Raw genomic sequence first — 24,650 nt, 5'->3', positions numbered from 1 at the left:
ACATCAGTAATTGGATAGAAGAAATTCTCACAACTACACTAGAAGTCTCAAGGGCCTGTTACAGACAACCAAAATAAAGCTGCTTCCAGTCACTTTGGAGGTATGGTATTTCAATGATACATGCGTCCTAAGAGTCCAAAGGCCGCACCAAAGCCACGCTCCAGTCCTAAGGACTGGAGTGCAGCTTTGGTGAAGCTTCCAGACTGTTAGGACTCATGCATCATTGAAATACCATACCTCCAAAGTGACTTGAAGCAGCTTTATTTTGGCTGTCCGTAACAGGCCAAGATGTCCTATTTGAGTCTAGCATTGCCAAAAATATTGTTTTCATGGTATCTTTGTATTCTAGCAGAAATAAATTAGTAATCCTCTTGGATCCATTACAGATAAAGCATTTCATAGCACTTACCTGGAATCACTTATTCACCTAAGCATTTTGAATGCTAGATTGATTTTTATGTAGGGCTTTTAAAAACAGCTTTGTTTTCAAGACAGCTTTATTCCTAACTGAGCCTTCTGTATATTTCACTAGCAGCACAGAACTGTTGTTGTTTGCCTTCAAGTCATTTTTTTACTTAGAACAAACCTAAGGTGAGCCTATCATGGGTTTTCTTGGCAAGATTCGTTCAGAGAAACTTTGCCATTCCCTTCTTTGCGATTTACCCAAAGTCACTCAGTGGGTAGTGTTCCAGCAAATTTGGACACTAAGAACCAATTGGAACAGAACTGCCTCTTCCTTGCCTTAGTATGGTTGCTGACAGGTGACAGTGGAATACTTTGCAGAACTAAATGCTCTGATGATTCTTTATTTCTCAAGACTCAAGCAATATATTCATGCAAAGTCATTCAATCACTACAAAAAAATAACAGTCAAACAACAAAAAAGGGAAGAAATTTGGCACAAGGCAGTGGAAAATGTTATCAGCTTCAAAGTACTGTAGTTGCTATTTACAAAGTATAATCTCAAAAGTTAGGTAAATTGAAATCAACACTTCAAAGATTCCATATTTCCTAAAATGTAATCCATTCTCCCTGGACAGGAAAAAATGTATAACTTTAGAATTTCCAAGCTCATCCACACCTGTGGTCTCCACAAATCATTATCCACCTTACAATTCAAGCATAGAAAAGATTCATGACATCCAGGTTACATCTACACTCTGTGCACAGATGAATCCACATCAGACATTTTGTGTCTTAGCCTGTAACTAAATTACTACAAAATGGATTGCCAGCTTCAGATCACATCTCCCATGTTCAATTTATGTATTACGTGATTATACTCCATATCAATTTGCTTTCAGAAAGGGTCCCAGCCAGAGACATGGCATATAAAATCCATAAAATGAGTGTCAATGCTGACTCAAGAGGTTGCAAATGCCTGCCATGAAATTTATCTCCCAGGGAAGCTAAAGCAACCAGATGTCCAAAGAAGTCCTACCATAGATAGTCAGAGTAACAGTCATAGAATCATAAAATCATAGAATCATAGAGTTGGAAGAGACCGCAAGGGCCATCCAGTCCAACCCCCTGCCATGCAGAAAATCCAGATCAAAGCATCCCCGACAGACGGCCATCCAGCCTCCGTTTGAAGACCTCCAAGGAGGGAGACTCCACTACACTCCGAGGAAGTGTGTTCCACTGTGAAGCAGCCCTTACTGTCAGGAGGTTCCTCCTAATGTTGAAGTGGAATCTCTTTTCCTGCAACTTGCATCCATTGCTCTGGGTCCTAGTCTCTAGAGCAGCAGAAAATAAGCTTGCTCCCTCCTCAATATGACATCCCTTCAAATATTTAAACAGGGCTATCATATCACCTCTTAACCTTCTTTTCTCCAGGCTAAACATACCTAGCTCCCTAAGGCGTTCCTCATAGGGCATGGTTTCCAGACCCTTCACCATTTTAGTCGCCCTCCTTTGGACACGGCTCCAGTTTCTCAATGTCCTTTTTGAATTGTGGTGGCCAGAATTGTGGCGCCCAGTGAATGGGATTTGCTCTAATATATTCTTCTCAAATATCTCACTCTACATTTACCAACTGGAGTGTACCCCCAGGTCAGCCCTTGATACTCTCCATTCACAAAACATTAAGTTTTCTTTTAAGTTGGATTCCAGTTCCAGCACTTTAAGCTCTGTCAAGACTCTTATGCTGTAAAACTATCTTCCAGATCACTCGCTGGGATATGTGTCAACTTCTGATGACCCTAAACATATTTGGAGGAGGAAAGGCAAAATGAGAAAATGATCAGTATTTATCCTGCTTCGGGCAACAAACTGTTACAACTGAGTTCCCATAAGAGAATATAAGCAGCACAGGAGGCAAAAATTACAGTGATTAGATGGCAGTTCAACATTATGCCAAAAGCTAATTAAGTAAGTAGAATCTGGAAGTAAACAATTGGGATCAAGATATACAGGAGTAAGATTTATAGAATATAGCAAGCTATAACTGGTTTCTCAATAGAAAATGCTTGGAAACATCCTTATGTCATTCTATCTGAAAATGAAAGAATATAAGCAAAATCCCATCTGGTAATTGAAAGCAACCCCATGAACTTTATTGCTTTCAGGTACTGTATATAGTCACAGATTAAGAAATTAATAGTAAACAGTAATGAAAGTGAAATGGGCAAATTGTGCTCAGTAATGTCATGTCTGGATAGTACTTGGATGTGGGACTGCCAAGGAATACCAGGAGCTATTGACACATATTTCAGAAGAAAACACTGGTAAACTAACACCTGAGTATTCACTGCCTAAGACAACCCTATGAAATTCATAGGGTTGCAATAAGTCAGCACATTACTGAAATGTGCACCCACGGATGTATAATTCCCTTTAAATATAGAACCCTGTATCTTAACCCTAAAATTCTTTGCATGCATGGACAATGGGGATCTTACAGAATCCACTAGTGTTATCGTTATCTGCCTTCAACTAGTTTCCAATTTATGGTGACCCTATCACAGAGTTTGCTTGGCAAGATTTGTTCAGAAGCAGTTTGTCATTCCTTTCCTCTGAGGCTGAGAAAGCGTGACTTGCCCAAGGTCACACAGTGGGTTTGCATGGCTGAGCAGAGATCTGAACCCTGGTCTCCTGGAGTTCCAATCCAACACTCAAACCACTACACCATGCTGGCTTGGAAATAACTGGTAATAACAGTTGTGTGTTGAGTAAGAATGCAGATAACCTCATGGGGAAAAATCCAGTTTTGAACTTCTGTTCCTCCAGAAATTATCCAGTGTATATTCTGGAACTATTCTGGAACTAGTGAAAGACCTTTTTACTTGGGCAAGAGACAAAAATCAGTACAGTATTATAAAAATGACAATTCAGTTTTTGAAGTATAAGCTTGCCTGAGCCTAAGGATAATCTAGACAAATACACAGCAGAGATGCCTGATAAATTTGGGAAGATGTGTTGCTAAACAGATTAACAACATGCAATTATGCTCACCTAAGAACTGGATTAGACTAAAGCCAATCTAACCCAACATTTTGTTCCTGTAGCTGCCATCCATATGCCTATGAGAAGCCCACAATAATAGCCTCCTGCTTCTGTTCCCCTCAAAAATCACCTGACACCAAAGTTAATATACAGCCATCATCACTTGCAACCTTATCCTCCATGAATTTATCATGTCCTCTTTTATGTCCATCCAAATTGGCAGTCACTATTACATCTTGTGATATGTAGGGCTGATATAGACTGGAATGAAAAGCTGACTTGGGGGTGTAGTACACACACAGCACACAAACCCGGAAGCCGGTTTCACCCTGCCTGGCTGCCCACATGGCAGCTGGCTTCTGGGCACTCCAGAGGTGCAGCATTCAGATGCTGCATGCCGCCAGAATGCTGTAAAGCCACAGCAGGATGGGAAAAGCCAACTTTTTGCTGGCTGAAAAAAGAGTGGCATTTTGCCTCTTCTTTTTGGGCCGGGAAAAAGGTGGATTGGGACTGTGGCATGCGGTTGCTACAGCCCCAATCCAGCTTTCTCAGGGGCAGCATCAAGCCGCCTCTTCACAGTGGTCTGTTCTGGCTCTAAATATCATAATTTATTCACAGCATAAAAGCGGTCTGTCCCTTTTATCTTTCCATTTCCTCCATTTGGCTTCAATGGATGACCTCAGGATCTAGTATTAAGGTTGATGAAGTCATTCTATCCACTTTCTTCACATCATACAAAGTTTTATACCATTCTATCATGCCTCCTCCATAACCTGACTTTGTTCTAAGATGAAAAGTCTCTAATATCACCACCCTTCCTATTATAGGGGCCACTCCAACTGCCTATTTTGGTTGTCCGTTTCATCTCCTACAGTTCCATAACATGCTTCCAGGGTGCATTGACTCCAAATGTGATCTGTGCTTCAGGATGTAAGCATGATCTGTGCTTCAGGATGTAAACATCTCATACGTATTTCACCCTGATTGTAAATTAATGTTTACAAAAACATGTCTGAACCATTTGCTGACTGGCACACAGAAAGAAAACCCTTCAATGTCCAAGAATCAACATGCCATGAACTGCAAGCAATGAACAACCTAGCTCACCCTGTTAGAGGACATGCCTGCAGTGAAGAGGTCATGGGCAGCTTCTGAAAAAATAAGAACAGCTGTGCCTGAAGCCCTTCACATTTGAAGTAGCAACGTCTTAGTAGCATCACAAGTCTGATAAACAAATGGCAGTGTTTACTTATTCTAAATGTGGAATAAGGCCTTCGGACAGAAAGCAGATGATAACTCTTAACATGATCTTATGCATTCTCTTCAACAGTTTTCCTCATCCTGGTTCCCTAAAAGTATGTGGACCACAATTACCACTGTCCCCATCAGCAGGGTTGAGGCAGCTGGCTGGGAATGAATGGTGTTGTAGTCCAATAAACAATTGAGAAGAGAGCCAGGTTGAAGATAAGTAGTCTGAATGTTTCTCCAACCATGTAACAGGTATTCAGAGACATAATCATGTTAGTTTGGAATATCAGTATGCAAAGAGATCTTGCAGCATTTTTGAGACTAACTGTGTGAAAGAAGTTGCAGCATAATTTTTTTCTAGACTTGGTCTACTTCCTTCCTCAGATGCAGGAAAAGACTTCCTCAGGACAAATTGATTTCCAATCCACTTCCTGCTTAGAAAAGGTTTCTCCTTGGCTTAAAACTCCTAGGGGGAAGGTGGCATAATTGTCCCCCAGGGAGCATTGGATATTTTGGCCAAAACTGGTTTTATATTACAAAATTCAATTTATTTTCAAGGGTATGGAGGTATCCCTCCAAAGTCCGCTGAGAGACCAGTATAGCTTCCTAGCCCCTGACAGTTGGCACACTTGGTATACAGATGCAGTATTAAGATACTTTGAGTAAAATACAGAGTTCCTCCAGACCATTTTGGAGAGGAAAATGAGGCTATGATAAATCAAATAATACTTCAACTGCCACTTGTGGAAAAAATGCCTGTTTACCATGCATGACAAATGCAAACACTTGAATGTTAAGAGACTTTCAAATGGTCTGGTTAACCAGCAGTGGCTTTTGACTACTGTTGTTTAGGAGGTATGCAGATTAGGCATTTAAGGTGCAGTGGCATTTCAACCACATTGCACAAAATAACAGTGTATTTCAAGTTATCATTTTTACATTTCCACTCAGTATCTGGTTGTTCAGAGATATTTGGAACTAAATTGGAAAGCTGGTTCAAACAAAAGAAGAGAACTGTGAACTGTTAGAACTACTCAAAGAAGCTTCAAGAGTTGACTGACTGTATCCCAACTTGATTAAAATTTATTTTGCAAAAAACTGGATGTTAATTTACTACAAAGAACAGCAGCCACTCTGATCTGTCCTTGCTAGGAGTAGAGATCACAGTCACATATCCATCTTTCATAACGATCAAGACCATACCCCTTCAGCAGACCAATCCTTTGTTAGTATCATGGCATGTTTGGAGACCTTTTTAAAAGGCCAAGGGGAAATCTGATCAGTTGCAGAGAGACTGTTCCTTTTGCGTTCCTAATTGTACCCTACTATAGTAATGGTGGGCATTACATGCCCTGCATATGGCAAAAACTGATCACCTAAAAATTGAGAATCGCCATTTTTTGCTATAGTGATAATCCAATTCCTTGTAGCATCTCCACTTAACAGGACAGTGCTATGCCAGGATGGCATGAAGATCAACATATAATCAGAGATTAATAGCTTATATGGCCATAAGATATGATATCCTCCATTTGTTTAAAACATGTACTATCTTAACTTTGAAAGTCACTTTAACTTTGAACAGCTTGTTCAATATCTGAACTCAAACATTTTTTACTGATGGTTAATCTGGATCTGCCTGCTCCTTAAAGATCATTGCTCTTTTATTTCATTTTCAGTATTAATGCACATCTCTCAACAACACTGTTTTCTGAGTAGCTAACAAGCCACAACATAAGAAAATACAGTATCAAAACAAATTATAGCATAAAAATTATCAGCATAGAGAGAAATAAAACCAGTTTCACAGTGCAGCTAAAAATAAACAATATAAATACAATTCAAGCTGTTAAGACGAAATTCTAGTAAGACTAGAAGTTTTCACTTGCCATCAGAAACAAGCATAAGGAAGGCACCCAGTGTCTTTTGAAAGGGTGCGGCATAACCTGAAAGCACCCATTGAAAAGATTATCCTTTTCATAGTCACCTGTTATACTATACTATACAGTACTTGGTAGGAGCACCCAGAGCAAGGTTCCACAAGAAAATCTCCAGGCTCAGGTAGGCATATATAGTTGAAGCTAATCTCTCAGTACCTTAGTTTCAAGCTGTTAAGAATATCCTATGCAGAAGATAGCCTATTCTTGGTCTATCTTCAATGTGTAGAAGAGAGGTGGAAATCATATTGCCTTCCAGATGTTGGACTGCAGCTTATATCAGCTCTACTCAGAATAGCCTACAGAAATAAATGCTTGGAGCTATTGTCCAACAACATCTGGAGGACTGCAGGACTCCAATTTCTGGTATAGGCTATTTGCTCAAAGTCCTGCTCGAACTATTTTGAAGGAAAAGAACAGATAGCGATCTCACCATTAATCCAGTAGAAGCCTACACAACTCATCTCATTTGTGAAGATCAGGCAGACAGAGCTCCTTCAATGAAAAAAAAAAAAGGGATTGAGGTGGAAGACAAAATGCAACAGATAAGCTGCAGATGTCAAGCTGCTGCGAATGGGAATGGAGAACAAAAATCAAAGAGCTCAGAAAGCTCATCTCTGTCCATGGAAAATCAGAGTTGGGAAAGACCTTAAGGGCCATCCAGCCTCTGTTTAAAGGCCTCCAAAGGAGGAGACTCCACCACTTACTGAGAGAGTGTGTTCCACTGTCTAACAGCTCTTATCATCAGGAAGTTCTTCCTAATGTTGAGGTGGAATCTCTTTTCCTGTAGCTTGTATTCATTGCTCCATGTCCTATTCTCTGGAGCAGGAGAAACCAAGCTTGCTCAATCCTTAATGTGATATCACTTCAAATATTTAAACAGAGCTATCATATCACCTCTTAACCTTTCATCTACAAGCTAAAACATACCCAGCTCCCTAAATCACTCCTCACAGGATATGGTTTCCAGACCCTTCATCATTTTGGTCACCTGCCTCTGGAATTGTTCCAGCTTCTCAACATCCTCTTTGAATTGTGGTGCCCAGAACTGGACACAGTATTCCAGGTGAGGCCTGACCAAAGCAGAATAGAGTGGCACTATTACTTCCCTTGATCTAGACACTATACTTCTATTGATGCAGTCTAGAATCACATTGACTTTTTAACTGCCTCATCACACTGTTGTCTCATGTACAACATTGTCTACTAGGACTCCTAGATGCCTTTCACATGTACTATTGTTAACCCCATCCTATATCTATGCATTTCACTTTTTTCTGCCTAAGTGCAGTATGTCACATTTCTCCGTGTTGAAATTATTTTGTTAGTTTTGGCCCAACTTTCTAATCTACTAAGGTCATTTTGAATTTTGATCCTGCCCTCTTGGGTATTAGCTACTCCTCCTAATTTGGTGTCATCTGCAAATTTGATAAGAATGCCTTCTATTGCTTCATCCAAGTCATTGATAAATATGCTGAATAGCACTGGGTCTAGGACAGAGCCCTATTGCACCCCACTGGTCACTTCTCTCAGGAAGAAGAGGAGCATTTAGTGAGGACCCTTTGGGTTCAGCCAATCAACCAATTATAAATCCACCTAATAGTAGCAATGTCTTGACCACCTTAGGGGACCTTGTTGAAGGTACTTACTCAAAATCAAGATATGCTACATCCATAGCATTTCCTTTATCTGCCAAGCCAGTAATTAATTAAATTATATATATATACACAGAGAGAGAGAGAGAGAGATTAGTGTGGCATGACTTGTTTTTGAGAAATCCATGTTGACTTTTAACAATTCTAGCATTCCCTTCTAAATGCTCACAGACTCTCTGTTTAATTATCTGTGCTAGAATCTTTCCTGGTATTGATGTCAGGCTAAATGGGTGGTAACTGTTTGGAAAAGGGCTGTCAAACATTTAAAGATTAAGAAGAACTACACGGATCAGTTTGTTAAGTAAAAGATTTGAAAACACTTGTATTGAGCAGCTGCCAATGGATTCAAGCTGCTAACATTTGGGTGTTACATCTTTCTACAAAAAAGAAGAAAATAGTTCAGATTTCCTACTTGAGTTATGAAAATAAAATCTAAAAACACTTTCCAATTTTCAGTGGGAGCATGAATGTATTCACAACAGCTTTGACTTTAAAGCAAGGCAATATAAGCAAATTGACCTACATTTATTTTCTTAAGATACTGGATGTTGGTTTTATGTTTGGCTATTTTGAAGTCAATTGTGAAGAAGAAATTTCAAATACTGTCATATATGCAAGAGTCCATGCCATGGTATGAATTAGGAACACATGATTTTTTAAAGTATAAGTTGCTATTTTGGGGTGTTTTTCTGGGGGGAAAATCAACTTCATAGTATGTGTTATCCCACTCCTAGTGATTTTGTTACATAGCACTAACAACTAACAACGCTGGAAGACTCTTCTAAAATTGATTCTGGAAGAGAAGAGATGAACTAGACAAAATGGCATCTACTTACTATTTTCAATATACCAGTAGACTAATTTGCACATTCACTTTGGCACCTCTCTTTCTTAGCAATTTGGTCTGAGTAGCAGGATTCTTCCAAAGATTCTATGAACGACATCTATAGGATCAGAAAGCTCACCAGTAGAAGGCTGATTTATGTCCATGGGAACAATACTTAAATATTATTTGCACTGATACATTTCTTGCATGGCTCCAAGCATCATGAGCAGTTGAAAAGATTGCAAATGACATATACTACAATCAAAGATAAAAAAAAATGTTCCTGACATCTTATACTCAAAAGCTAGTAGGTGCCAACAGCTGTTGCTGGAGGAGGTGTATTGTACATTGGGCTAATTTTACTCATTCTTGGTATGTTTGTAGCCAAACAAACTAAACTATACATAATTCATTCACCAAAATACCTTGCAAGAGTAAATAAAGTCTAAATTCCACAGCACATGTTAAGAAGGGGCACAATAACACACAAGTTATACACGCCTCCCATCTGGTTTAATTACCAATACAAACCTAGTCCAACCAAAAAAAAAAAAAAAAAAAAAAAAAAAAAAGCAAAAAGAGAGGAAGAAATAAGAAAAGAAGTTCCAATACAAGGAACAAGGATGTCCGCTTTCCCCTTTATTTTTTATAACAATTCTTGAAGTTCTTAACAACGCGATTAGGGATACAGTGGTACCCCGGGATACGAAAGCACCGCCTTACGAAATTCCCGGGATACGAAAAAATTCCAAAGAAAAAAACTGTTCCGGGTTACGGGTTTTTTTTCGGGTTACGAAAAAAAAATTTGGTGCTTTTCGGCGCGATTTCACACGAAATCGCGGCTTTCGCTATTAGCGCCTATGGGCTATTCGGCTAGCGAAAGTTTCCGGGTTACGAAAGCGGCAGCGGAACCAATTAATTTCGTAACCCGGGATACCACTGTAATGGGAAAATAAGGGGAACTAAGATTAAAGGGTGTGAATACAAGCTCCGCGCTTACGCGGATGATATGGTAATAATTCTGGAGGACCCATTAGAAAGTATAGACAGCTTGTTAGCGGAATTGAAAGAATTTGGAAAACATTCTGGTATCAAAATAAATAAAGAAAAGACACTGATGATTACAAAAAATATGAAAAAGGAAAAGGAGAATGAATTGGCTAATAAAGCAGGGATTAAAGTTGTAAAGAAGGTAAAATACTTGGGTATCTGGTTAACTAACAAAAATGTAGAACTGTTAGAAAATAATTACAAAAAAGTTTGGACTCAAATTAAGAATGATTTACTGATGTGGAACAATATGGAGTTGTCACTATTGGGCAGAGTGGCAACTACAAAAATGAATATATTGCCAAAAATTATGTTCTTATATCAAAATATACCTATTATTGTTAAGGATAAAGTATTTACGGATTGGAACAAAGATATTAAAAAATTTTATGGAAAGGCAAAAAAGCTAGAATCAAACATCAAATTTTAAAGAAGGAAAGTGTAAAAGGAGGGTGTGCCCTACCTGATTTAAACATTTATTTTTGGGCATGTGGGTTATTGTGGATTCAGGATTGGATAAAAGTGGACAAAACTAGCTTGCTGAATGTGGAATCATGTAATATGCGATTTGGTTGGCATGCGTACCTACGGTACCAGAGGCATCAGATTAATATAGATTTTCTATATCATGCAATTTGTAAACCCCTGTTTAGAATATGGAACATAATCAGGAAATGATATTACCCAAAAATCCCTTTGTGGGTATCAACTCAGGAGGCTTTCTTTAGTAGATGGGAAATGAAGAAATATTGGTTAAGATACAGGGATCTATTAAAGATAAAGCTGAATGGGGAAATAGATATAAAAACTAAAGAAGAGCTGGAAAAAGAAGGAAAAAATGTACAATGGTTTGGTTACATACAAATAAAATCCAAGCTCAAACAGGATGCAATGAATGACGGATTTGAAACAACAGAAAATAATTTGGATAAAATTTTTTGGGGAAAGGATAAAGGTAAAATTGCAAAGTTATATAAGGTTCTTATGGCATATGAATTAGAAAATGAAAATGTTACAGATAGTATGACGAAATGGGCTCAAGAGATAGGGCATACAATTTTGATGAAAAATTGGGAGAACTCTTGGGAAAAAACAACCAAATTACAGTAGCGCAAGATTTAAAAGAAAACTATTTGAAAGTTTCTAATCGCTGGTATTTTACACCAGTTAAAATCGCTAAGATGTATAAATTGAGCAAAGACAAATGTTGGAAATGTGATAACGAAAAGGGATCATACTATCATATGTGGTGGAGTTGTTTACGAATTAAGTGTTTTTGGAAAAAGATACATCATATTATACAAACAATGTTAAACATACAGTATCCTATGTTACCGGAAATTTATTTGTTGAATATGACTGCACTTTTGGGAAAAGATAATGAAAAAGTAATACTGGAGAATTATGCTTTACCTCATAACAGCTGCTAGAATACAGCTAGCAAAAAATTGGAAGAATAAGATAATACCTGACATAGAGGAATGGTTACAAAAAGTACTGGACTTAAAGAATATGGATGCATTGACATTGATATTAAAAAACAAAAAAGAAGAGGTGGATGATTGGACGATTATAGATGGCTTTTTGAAAAAATACTGGCATTTAAACAGAAAGCAATAATATGACAATTACATTACATGAGAGAAAAAGAAATCTAGAAGGGTGATAACGTAAATTAATAGAATAATGAGTTATGGTGGATTACGTGAATAAGAGAAATGAAAGCAAGGATGGATGATATGTGGTATATGTGATTGTAATTGTTTGGGACAACAGATAATAAGATGTAATAGAGATACACCAGATTTGTTGGAATTTCAATGTATGTTGTTTTTAATCAATAAATAAAAAAGAGCAAAAATATCAAACTACAAATGTATGTAGCACTCATACAGCATCTTTAAATATCCAACCATAAACAGTGGAGAATAGTTTTGAATAAGAAGCTATATTTTAGAGTTTATGTGTTTTAAAGGTGGGAATTATAAGAATCATAGCATACTATTTTTCCAAAAGTGCCTGAAAACATGCAAATAACATGAAGCTGAACTTTTCCCAAGTATTCAAGCAGCAGAAGGCTGAGGACGAGAACCTTTACATCCCTGGCTATGGATTTAATGTTCTCTACACCACAGACAGTACTGTTTTAAAGGAAGAGCAAAATGCAGCCTGCTCAGGAGCATAGTTAAATGGATGGATGCCTATTTATATCACCCAACCACTTCCTATGACAGCTATAATTTAGAATCTGGAGAGCTGGTTTCTTCCCGAATTGCTACCAACCTGGCTAACACAAAGGAGAGAAACAAGTCTCTACTGACAGGGCCATGGCCTTTAATGTGACCTGCCAGATAGCTGCATTGCAGGCATGAGGGCAAATGACATTATACTTGGGAATGTCATTTGAGAAACTGGGCTAAACACATGCAACTAATGTTTCAAGAAAGGTCTGCTGGAAATCTCCACTGTGGCTTGCATTTCTCTGACTTAACAGAAAAATGAAGTCTGAATTTGGGTAAAGCCACAATAAGACTATCCCTCTTTTTATCACTCAGCTAAAACAGTCTTTCAGCCGCATAGCAGCTGCTCTAGTATGTCAGTATTGATATCATTAGTGGCTACACAGTTGTAATGCAGCACTGAGTCATTCCCAGATTGGTAGTTCTGCAGTCACATGTATTATCACCATTTCCATTAAACAATACACAAATCATGTTTTGCTTTTTTTGAAGAAGTCTATATAACTCAGAACATTTTTTTGCTATTTACTCTGGGCTTTTAGGAGAACTTTGAAAGTCTTTAGAAATCCAGCCTCCTAAATGTAACCAAGGGAAGCTTTTTTTAAAAATCAGGAGGCTACATTTTAGAGCTTCTGTAGCTTAAACCTGAGAAGCATAAGAAAATCAATCTTAGGATATTAAAAAGAACTTAAGCATCTTGCTGCTAACAGTGTAAAATTTCATTGCTTCCAGAACAGCACAAGGAAAGTGATTTTGTCTATAGTTGTTTTAGTGTAACTTAAAGCCATTTCCAACTTATGGCAACCCAAAGGTGAACGCATTACAGCATTTTCTTGGCAAGATTAGTTGCCCTTCCTCTGAGGCTCAGAAAGTGTGATTTGCCCAAGCAAACCCAGTGAATTATTATGGCTTAGTGGAGATTCAAACACTGGTCTCCAGAGTTATAGTCCAACACTCAAATCATGCTGGCTCTCATTGCATTGCCTATAGCATGCAGGATAATTATTTATAGCTAAGGAACAAAGAACCTGAAACCACAAGGCAGAAAACCCAAATGGTTGCTTATTCGTTTCACTAAAGCTCCAGCATCTAGAAACCAACAGTGAGAGCAGCAGATAACTTCTGTATAGGACAACCACAAGAACAACATGTAGTTTCATGCACAGTTAAGAGATTCTGAGTCCACATCATGATGAAAACCTTTGTTCTTACCTGCACAATGTCCAGGACCATTCCAGCAGCTACTGTCCCAAATCCTGCCAGCAGGAAAGGAAAAAGGACTTGCAGTCCAATGGAGAAAGATGTTTCTTTTAGTGGAGAAGTTGGTTCTGGGCCCCGATCTGTACTGGTATCATCACTCTCAGTAGTTTGACTGCCGTTTTCTAGCAAAGCATCCTCCTCACATACCCCTTTGGCATTGGCTCGGGATTCTATCACTACCACCTCCACTCCTCCTTCTTCTTCAGGTTCTAAAAACTCGGAGGATTCAACAAGATGCTCTCGGTCAGGGCTAGAGAGACAATCTATAGGTCCAACGACAATGGGCAGCACGACTCCATTGGGGTGATGAGCCTCTTTTTGTTCTAGCTTGGATGACATATTTTGCTCTAGTCTTCAGCCCTCAATGTACTACAGAAGACAACTGTTGGAGAAAAAGCTTTTTGTTCTGGGGTTCAGACCACCTGCCTTTTGGCATATGGATGCCAAATCCCCCAGGCCCACAATGCTGTCCTTTGCTGCAAGATCTGCTCCCCTAGCAAAAATCCCCATGAAGCACAATTCAGAATTGGAGACACCAGCCAGAGTCAAACCACAAGAGCTTCAAGTGAAATCAAAACCACTCTGGTTTGCCTTTCCTGGAGGTTTACGCCCAGGCAAAAATTCTTGGTACACAATATAAAATACTCTTAGTTTTTAGTTTTGGTTTATAACTTTCTGGAGCATCATATTTCCAAATGTGTGCCTTGTTGGTTTTAGGCCCAGTTCTTACTGAAGTTGCCAGGAACAGTTCAGCTGCTCTTCACAGTTAGTGGAGAAAAATACTTCATGAAGGCACTTGGTAAACTAAGAGTCTTTAAAACCAGTTTGAAATAACTTTGGATTCTAGCTTTAAAAAAAGCAAACAAAAGAAGAATATGGTTTATTCAGATTCTCAGGCAGTTCTGGCCCTCCAGAAAGTTTGAAAGATCAGAGAAATGAGAAATAAAATTGTCCAGTTAATTTCTTCTTTTCTTCCCAACAGAAACATGTAATCCTGTCATGAGTGCTGTGCTTTGATGGGGTTCCAAATGATTATGAGAGGCTTGGTTAATATCTTGCTTTTGTCCTCACTTTTTCCAACTCCTTTCACACTTCTTAAGAGACAGCTTGGTTACCAGTGTGCAGTCGGAAGAGCCATCCACCTTCTCAGAAAGGAGATCTCTCACTTTACATGAGGCAATGAAGAGTTTTATTTAAAGCAACAAGAAGACTCCAGACAGGCTTACACTGTGAACTTGTCCAGTACTTGCACTGGGGGAAAAAGTCTGTGGACTCTTCAGGGATCACGTGGCTTTCACCTTGAACAGAAGAGTGGAAAATGCATGATATACCTTTTAGGGATCTAGAGAATAACGCTTTCATTCACAAAGTCCCTCCCTCCCATGTATTAAGAGCATATATCAATAGCTTCACTGTTCTTTTTAATGCTTCTTTAAACATTACACCAGCATACGTAAGCACACGTACATCAATATAAAAACAGCTGCAAAGGAAGAGACCCTTAAGTTTCCGCTGTCACTGCTCAGTTTCCCTCTCAACACTGAGCCCTGTTCAAGAGCTTCATCCACCGGAGTCACAGGACGTAAGGCTCAGATGCGTTCCATGAAGCGGACAGACACCATTGTTCGCTGCTGCTGAGACAATGCAAGAGCAGCCAAGAAACATCTTTAAAAGTGAATCAGGCCAGCATTATTATACCTTCAGAGCCATTCCTCAACCAGGATGGATATGCAAGCCATTCCTGGGTTCTAAAGCCAAAAACCTGACAGCTTTTGTCTGCAACTAGTAAGAAAGCAAAACATGCTATAACAGAGGCACAAGTGTGTTACCACTATCTAATAAAGAAAAATAAAAGCGCAAATCCTAGCCTGGGGCAACAGTTACTTTTGTTGAATCTAATTCAAAACTTTGTTCGTGTTTAAAAATTCAGTCTTTTGATATGTCCTTGGGATAAAGATGAACAGAGATGCCCCCCTTTATCTCTTTTGCTTCCCCCAAACAACTCCTTATACATGATTTGAGGCAGAGATGATGGTTCTTCAATGAATTATTTTTGTACTTGTCCATAGTCTCACAAGTCATCCCAACGTGCCATGCTCTCATCCAAACAATTCATTATTAATGAATGCTACCTGGTAGACCCTTGTAGCAAAGTGAATACGTAGTCTTTAGTGAAGCAATGAGCGTACAAGACCCAAATCCATAGATTTTGGAGGACAATAGTCTGTGTGCATTTTTACATGGAAGGCCAAGTAGCTATCTATACTGCCAAAAATCTAAGCACAATTCACCTGAGAAAGAAAGTATAATTTGGGGGGGAAGGGGCATAAGTGGGACTCCCAAGAACAATCTAAAAGCTCAGCTGAGAAAGCAAACACTATACAGGTACTCAAGATTGTATATCCCACACATTACCAACTAACCTCTTTCAGTTTGTCTCTGTTACAAGATCCCTTTGCATCCTGATTTTCCAGACTAACACAGCTATTTCTTTGAATTCAAGCCTGTGCAGTTAAGCGATCCAATTTTATTTACACTGAAAACCTTTTTTGGACAGGAAGTGCTGTCAGCATATATGAGTCAGACACTGCCTCATTTACTATGAAGTTACATGACACAAAGATCATGCACTTCAGGATTGTGAGTAACCCATCCAATTTTGTACTCCACCCTCAATAAGCCCTTTCTGATAGCAACTAGCCTTCTCTCATATCTGAGTGCATCTAATTTCAATATATATCCCCTTGGGTGGCTGGCCATCCATCTCCTTCCACTAGTTGAATGGATCCTTACATTGGTCCACCAGTACTCAGTACTCATCCCTGCCTCCACTGAGAGAAACCCAGAATCATCCCATTTCTAATCTCTGCTCTTCCCACCAATCTATGGCCTGTTACAGACTGCCAGAATAAAGCTGCTTTGGGTCTCTTTGGAGGTATGCTATTTAAATGATGCATGCATCCTAAGAATCCGGAAGCTGCACCAAAGCTGCACCCCAGTGCTTAGTAATGGAGTGTGGCTTTGGCGCGACCTCCAGACTCTTAGGACCCATGCATCATTTAAACAGCATACCTCCAAAGAGACCCGAAGCAGCTTTATTTTGGCAGTCTGTAACAGGCCTAAGACTTACCTGCAGGATCTTACTATGAGAGGGCACAGATCTATTGACTTGAAATACACAGTCAAAAACCTTATTGAACGTCACATTGCACTATGTTCATCCCAGCCAGGCAATTCTAACACCACTGCTTCCATCCCAAAAGAGAAATACCCCTATATCCTGACACCCACAAGCAAAAGGCACAGTAATTTTTAAGCAACCCCTCACAGACACAACAGCAAAAATGTATGGTTTTTAAATGCTTTTATGGTTTTTAATTTACAGTGGGCTCTTGGTATACAGTGGGGTTTGGTTCCAGGACTCTGTACCCGAACCCCATGGATAATTAATGGATGCTCAAATCCCATTAAATACAGTGGCATATAAATGGGGCCTCTTATACAAAATGACAAAATCAAGTGTGTGTGTGTGTATATATATATATAATATTTTCAAAGTATGGTTGGTTGCATCCGTGGATACGGAGGGCTGATTGTGTTCTATTCTGTGATCTGTTTTAATAGTGTCATAACTTAATTCCATTCGAATGGTCATTTCCATATGTTTAATTGTCCTGTGCTATTAAATGGTAAGCTGCTTTGAGTCCCAGTTTTGGGGGAAAGAGCAGGACATACATCAATGTAATAATAACAAGAGTTGGAAGAGACCGCAAGGGCCATCCAGTGCAACCCCATTCTGCCATGCAGGAACTCTCAATCAAAGCATCATCATCATAATAGGACTTTGCTTCTTTGGACCATCCCCATCCCAGAAACATTACCCCCATCTTGTAATTCTCTCACCTGCTCAGCTCTCCCACAAAAACACTGGACACAAGGCAGGGAACCCACAGCTGGGGATGGCAGAGGATGGGGAGGAAAGGGCTGCTGAACAGGGGACCCCATTAAACCCCGACCAAGCCCTCCATCTCTTTAAAGGCTTACTCTACCTCTAGCAAAGCCTCTCTGTTGCCGTGTGCCTTCAAGTCTTATGGGGCTCCCAAGGCAGAGCTCCTTAACACTCTTATTAACCCAATGGTCCCCAAACAGTGGTGCCCTTTAAGAGAGTCTGGACTTCAGCTCCCAGGAGCCTCAGCCACGCTGGCCAGTAGCCTGGCATTCTGGGAGTTGAAGTCCAAACCCCCTTAAAGAGCAGAGTTTGGGGACCACAGACTCTTTCCTGCCCACAATTCCTTCCATGGAGAGGGGGGCCTCCTACCTCTTCCCAGGCAGCAGACCCTCTCCTCCTCCTTCTTCGTCCTCCTCCTCCCTCTGTCTCTCTTCCGCTCCTTCCAGCTCCTCTCCCTTCCGCGTCCACATTGCAACTGGACCGAGGAGGATTAAGAAGCCGCTGCTGGCACCCGAGAGGCGGGAAAGCACTAAGCTCCTCCTCCCTCCTTCGGACGGTTGACATCACCGGCCTCCAATGGGAGAGAGAGGCGGCCCCCCTAGCTCCCTCCTGATTGGTTCCTCCGGTTGACAGTGAGGACGGGGCCCCGGCCAACGGAGCGGATTGGACGCAGCTCCAGCCAATCGCCGCGCGGGAGGGGGAGGGCCTTCGGGATCCGGGTCTGGGAGGGAGCCAATCACCAGCGCCGCCGTGCCAAAGGCACAGGCATGCCTTCGCCGAAGGGGCGCCGCAGCTGTTCTGAGGGGCTCCAGCGCGTCCTCCCTTCCCCGGACACGGCCCTACATTCCCCGGACACGGCCCCGCGTCCTCCGCTTGGAGCCTGACTAAGAATAAGCATGGATTTGCATTTCGATGAGTGCTTGTAGCTTTTATTTTGGGTCGCGCCCTGCATTTTCCTTGGGCAGGGTCACCGGACGCGTCCTCCCTTTCCCCCGGACACGGTCCTACTTTTCCCCGGACTTGGTCCCACTTTTGCCGGACTCGCCCTCCCCCACATTTCATTGCTTTCTGCCCGGGAGAAACTCCCAGACGTCCTCCATTTGGAGCCATGGCTAAGAACAAGAGCCATGGCTTGATGTTTAAACGAGCGTGTTTAGCTCTTCCGTGCTCGCGTCCTACGTTTTCCTTGGACGACACGCCCTCCTTTTCCCGGACGTGGTCCTACGTCCCATTACCTTCTGTCCGGGAGGAATTCTGAAACATCCTCCATTTTGAGCCTAAGAAGCATCTATCTATCTATCTATCCATCAGCATTTCTGTGGCCGTGTCCTACATTTTCTCAAACGTCCTACATGTTCGGCAGTGAGGCCGTCCTAAAGCCGGCTAGTGAGGAAAAGGCATTGCAAAATGTAGGACGTTTGAGAAAATATGTAGAACGAGACCCAATGAAAGCCAAAAACACTTGAATAAAGATAAATGGCTTCCATGTGGTTTTAGTTAGAGCTGCCTTGCAAACACTGGGGTTCATTATGTATTTTCCTGATCAGCTTCTTGGCTTGCAATAGACTTATTATACTTAGGACAGTTCTCTTGAGAGATAGAGAGAGAGAGAGAGACTCAGGGCTCTTTCCCACGTGCAAATAAATCCGTTTGCGATCCAAACCAATGGATCGATTCAACAGGGGAGCGTGGCCCCCGCTACGTCAGCCCCGGTCGCGTTTCTTTTCCCTCTAAAACAACCCACTTGCGGTTCACATTCACAAATGAATTCGTTCAAAATGGACCCGCTTAAACCGGCCGAAGGGCAAATTTAAATCGATTCCGATCCGCATCTGGTTCACACTTGCGCAGAATCGGTTTACCGAAAAAGACGCGGAAAAAAATCAGTGTCAAAAAGACGTGGGTTAAATGGGTCTAGTGCATGGCCCCCCTCTCCAAATCGCATCAGAGATTGGGTTTAAGCAAGAACCAGGGTCATTTGAACCGGCTCAAACCGATTCATGATCCGGTTTAAAAGGTCGTGGGAATCAGGCCTCAGGATAAGAAGCCACTGTCGGCACAGAATGCAGAGAAACCGCGGCTCCCAAACGGCAAAGAGTTCAGGTGAGGCTGCAGCCTTTTGCCTTATTTGTTCCACTTGTATGTGGAAACCATACAAAGAGTGGGGCCAGATTTAGGAGGAGTGAAAACAGAAGGAAAGAACACTGAGGACCTAAGATATGAGGATGACTAGCAGAAAACATCATGCACTTGGAACAATTACTAAGGAAAACCGAACAAGGAAATGCAAAGGCAGGCTTACTGCTGAGCGTAAAGAAAACACACAGAGGACCCACATAAATTTGGATTAGACAAGGAGGAAATCGAAACAGTTAAAGACGGTAAAGAGTTAAAGCGTTCTCATACCTTGGATCAAACATTGTTCAGGATGGAGACTGGAGTCAAGAGGTAAGATGAAGACTAGGAATGGGAAGGGCAGCCATGAAAGAGCTAGAGAAGACCCTAAAGAGCAAAGATATACAACTGAGCACTAAAGAATCATCCAAGCCATAGTATTCACCATCACTGTGTATGGATGGGAGAGCTAGACAGTGAAAAAGGCAGATAAAAAGAAAACCAACTCGTTTGAGACGTGGCGATGAGGATACTGGGGGCAGCAAAGAAAGACAAACAAATGGGTCTTAGGACAGATGAAACCTGAAATATCTCTAGGAGTCAGGATGATCACAGTGAGGCTGCTGTACTTTGGGCACATCATGAGAAGGCATGGCTCACTGGAAAAGTCAATAATGATGGGAAAGGTTGAGAGTAGAAGAAAGAGAGGATGGATAGATTCAATAAGGGAGATCCGAGGGTCACCATGAGTCGAGGTCGACTCAAGGACAGTTCACAACAACAAGACAAAATTGTACTTTAGCAGCAACAAACCTTTGACTGAATCTACATTTAGGTTATTCCTTTCATTTGTCCATTGTGCTGAAATTAAGGGGGAAAATCCTTTTGGTATTTGCACTGTGTCCTCAAGCAGCCCATTGCCTGACATGTTTGGTGTCCTTTTCACCTCTGAAAAACAATCATGCCTCAAGCTCTGGTAGGAAGTCTTGCCTGCCACTGCTCCTAGGAAAAAAGAACTTTAGAAGGATGCATCCTATTCCCCCTGTTTGCATTGAGGACAAGCTGCTAAGTAGACACATTTCTCCAAGGGGAAGAGCAAATAATGTGTTGTTCAATGGGCCTCTTAATCATGCTCAAAATGGAGGACATTTTGGAATTCTTCTTGCTCAGGAGGTTGGAATGTAGGACATGTCCTAGAAAAGGAGGCTGCCTTGTCACCCTTTCAGGAGCAGAGAGGATGGAATGTACCCTTTCAGGAAGCAACTGGGGAATACAGTTGCCCCCCATATCCACAGATTTTTTTATCCACAGATTCAACTATCCACGGCTTGAAAATATTCAAATAAATAAATGAATTCCAGAAAGCAAACCTTGATTTTGCCATTTCATATAAGGGATACCATTTTACTATGCCGATGTATATAACGGGGCTTGAGTATCCACAGATTTTGGTATCCATGGTGGGTCCTGAAACCAAACCCCAGCGGATACCAAGGGCCCATTGTAACTCCTTTTCATCACCCACTTAGTCAAAAATGAACCTCGCTGGAAGAAAGAAGCAGATTTTGGAAGCAGGATGGGCAGATCCTTGTCATTCTGTCATTCTCCTACCTAAAGTGACCTGGTCAGAAGCTCAGATATTGTGGGGAAAGCCATTGTTAAAGTAGGGTTCAGCTACTAGTCCCATTGGGTTCTATACATGAAATGCAGAGAGCAATTCTCTAGGGGGAATATCTACAAGATGGGAAACACCATGTTGTCTTTTGCCTGAGGTGCTGGACTGATCCTTGTGGGGATAACTGAGACATGTAAGAGGCATGTTAACATCCCTTAACAATTATAATAGTAGCAGTGAGGGGAACAATTGGAGTGAGGCTTCAGCATTGGGAGTGTTTAATGTTTTTCTTTGCATAATTTACCCAATTAATTCCATTAACTGAAGTTGTCTGTGAGTAGGACAAAGTTTACAGATATCATTCAGGCAAGGGGTTGTCATATTTTGTGGTGCAAATAGCCACTTTTGAAAGGGGTGATGCAGAGGGAAGAGTTTAACTTCTCTCTGTGTGTTGCAGTGCCAGGAAATCAATGTTTGTAAATATGGAGATCATACTGTACTTTGGATAATTTATCCCTCAATTCCTACGACTGCAATCACAAACTCACTTAATACAGAGTGAATCATGCACAGTGGGACTCACTTGTAAGTAAATGTGTACAACATTGTCCTATTAATAATAGTACAAATGACTTAGGCCAGCATTTTGTATTGCTCCTCTGCTTCTGAACCTCTTGTTCTAATCCCAGCTGTAGGAGGAGCTGGGCAGTGGTGAGAAGACACTCTATACATGCACACAGGAACACTGCCCATTGTTAATTCATGTTTTCAAAGGTCTTCATCTGGACATTAAAAACAAATTCTGAGACTGAACCCTGATTAGTTTAAAGTAATTCCTGATTTAAAAAAGCTAATAATAATAATAATAATAATAATAATAATAATAATAATAATATAAAACCCCTGCTTTTTGAAGTAAAAAGAACAACAGAGGATAGAAAAGCAAAGGAATCTATGATGACTAGGATGGACTGCAATGTGGAAATACATGTCTTTCAAATCTAGCATGGCGAACCAATTGCCCTTCTATATCGGGGGAGGATAATATTACCATCCTGAAACACCTGGGCTTGATGTAAAAATTGATTTCCTGTGCCTGCCAGGAGGACTGCAACAGAATGCCATTACACCTGCCAGACTTTTGCTGCTGCAGTCTGCCACATGGTGAGCAATAGTAATCTGGAGCAGAGCCAAGCAGTGTGCCTCAACATACAATCTAACAGTAGCCCATTTGTCTTCTTCTGGGAGTTTATCCAAAAATGGTAGAATTTCCCCCCACAAAAATTGTTGATAAGTGCCCATGCAGGTGATACAGCTAGCAGTTTCCTTCTCTGTCTTGATTGCTGGTGTAGAGTGTAAATTTTGTGACAAACAGGACTGATTGGCAGCATGATTAAGATTGAATCCTGACTCCATAGTGATTCAATTTTCTTCACAGCAGAAGGAACTGAGGAAGATGTTGACCATGAATTTTTGGCAACATGCAAAAGGTAAGGCAGCAAAGGAAGAGAGGCCAGAGATGGGGCCAGGCTCTATACACACTGCCATATTGGATTGTTGGACCTGTAAATTAAGTGAGTGAGCCATGTGTAGCGTTTGGTTTGTGAAACACCTCACATCATTCCTCGGCAAGAAAGGATCCCATTCAGCCACTAAAGCTGCAGGAGAGTATTCAGCTAATGAACCCGAGGAAGTGTTAGAAGAATCATCAAGATCATAAGCGCCATGGGCCTCACAAAGACAAAAGACACACTTAGGAGTTAATCGCTTGGCTATTAAAAACGTCTTACCTGTATCTGGTTTAAAGCTTAATTTGGGCGGCATCCTGATCTTATCAGGTTTTTGCTGCTGAATTTGCTGCCCGAATACAGCCCAGGTCCATCCCCGCTTCCAGAGTGCTCCACACAGCTCTTTTTGGATCTGTGAGTTTTCTGACTTAAGTAAATGGCCAACGGACTGCTCCTGGAAGCGGGGATGGACCCAGGCTGTATTCGGGTGGCAAATTCGGCGGCAAAAATCTTCTGATAAGATCAGGATGCTGCCCGAATTAAGACTTAAACCAGATAGAGAAAAGCCAGTTTTAATAGCCAAGTGGTAAGCTCCTTAGTGTGACTGTCCTTTTCTGGTATTTTCCCTCCACAGAAGTAACCATACTTGAAGAACAAAGAAGAGGTTATAAACTTGTAAAGTCCAGTAGAGCCAAAGCCTGGCCAAGAAAACAGTCAGAATCAATAAATACAATCCTAATCCAAGTCGCACGACATTCTGATCTGAAGAAATATTGTGGTCCAGTAAGGGAAAATCTGAGTCAAGTAGATATACAATGCTTAGAAAGTTCCTGGACGCTGCTGCGGCAGATGAAAAGAACTGAGGTTTGCACAGGGAGTAAGTGGGGCTACTGCCAAAATGAATAAGGTGATCTAGAAGACTCTGAAACATGCACTGCACAGGGACAGGTAACCCATTTGTATGAGTCACAGAAGCCCTGTAGAAGAAGAAAGTGTTCTTAAACTGCATGGTATCTATTTAACATATTGTTTAACCATCAAATCTATGCAGTTACTTTAACTGAAAGTAATGCCAGCCACAGATACTGGTGAAACATCAGAAAGAAACTCTGCTAGAACATGGCCACATAGCCTGAAAAACCCACAAAAAACTATGGATGCCGGCCATGAAAGCCTTTGTTTCCACACTCAACTTTGCACTTCAGCCTGCTAAGTTAACTAGAGGCTGGAGTACTTACTGCATGCCTGTAAGGAAATGATTTAGCTTGTCACTTTAGGACATGCTACATTCTTGACCACATTCTATGGTGATCAGAATAGAAAGCAAATCAAGTTCCACACATCACCAAATAATATAACCCCCACTCTCTGATCCCAGTCGGCTTTCTTTCTTTCTTAAAAAATATATGGCCTTACAAGTTATAAGTTCAGGAATTGGATGGTAATGTGAATGGCCTCTGAGAGAAGAAAGAAAAACAGAAAATGTTGAAAGAAGGGGGAGGCTACAGCAATGTACAGAGACTTCACAGAGAAGAAGATAAAAGAGCCAAATATGAGTTTCCTATAGCCTGGACAGCAGGTACTAATGATGACAAGTGTGTATGAAAGGAAGCAATTTTCAGTTAGGGGCCGCCAGACCACAGGAGACTGAAGAGTAACCAAGCTATATATTATTTGATGGATATAATTCATGTAGTAAGAACAGAAACATCTACTTAAATATTTGCAGGCTCTTGTTTATTATAACGTCTCTACTAATTTCAGAAACCTTAGAGATCACAAACACATATGGAGCAATATGGA

At 40.8% G+C, this 24,650-nt stretch overlaps 2 protein-coding genes across 3 annotated transcripts in view; both read right to left on the bottom strand.

Moving 5' to 3' along the window:
• The window catches only part of LOC149315969 (solute carrier family 41 member 1-like), a 42,190-nt gene extending 28,174 nt beyond the window's left edge, over positions 1 to 14,016 (bottom strand). For both annotated transcript variants that reach the window (XM_089514501.1, XM_089514502.1), the window contains exon 1: positions 13,613 to 14,016. In XM_089514501.1, coding sequence (XP_089370627.1) covers positions 13,613 to 13,999 — 387 coding nt within the window. In that variant the 5' untranslated portion in view covers positions 14,000 to 14,016. The remainder of the gene's footprint in view (positions 1 to 13,612) is intronic.
• An 859-nt stretch (positions 14,017 to 14,875) lies between these two features.
• LOC149315968 (N-fatty-acyl-amino acid synthase/hydrolase PM20D1-like) overlaps positions 14,876 to 24,650 on the bottom strand; it is a 59,299-nt gene continuing 49,524 nt past the window's right edge. Inside the window, exon 15 of the transcript XR_016280426.1 lies at positions 14,876 to 14,958. The gene's annotated coding sequence lies outside the window, so the exon portion shown is untranslated. The remainder of the gene's footprint in view (positions 14,959 to 24,650) is intronic.

Source organism: Sceloporus occidentalis, unplaced genomic scaffold (assembly GCF_023333645.1).
Source record: "Sceloporus occidentalis isolate IW3139 unplaced genomic scaffold, rSceOcc1.0.p SCAF_3, whole genome shotgun sequence".
In the NCBI taxonomy this organism is placed as follows: Eukaryota; Metazoa; Chordata; class Lepidosauria; order Squamata; family Phrynosomatidae; genus Sceloporus; species Sceloporus occidentalis.
This window is presented reverse-complemented; position numbering and strand designations above follow the sequence as displayed.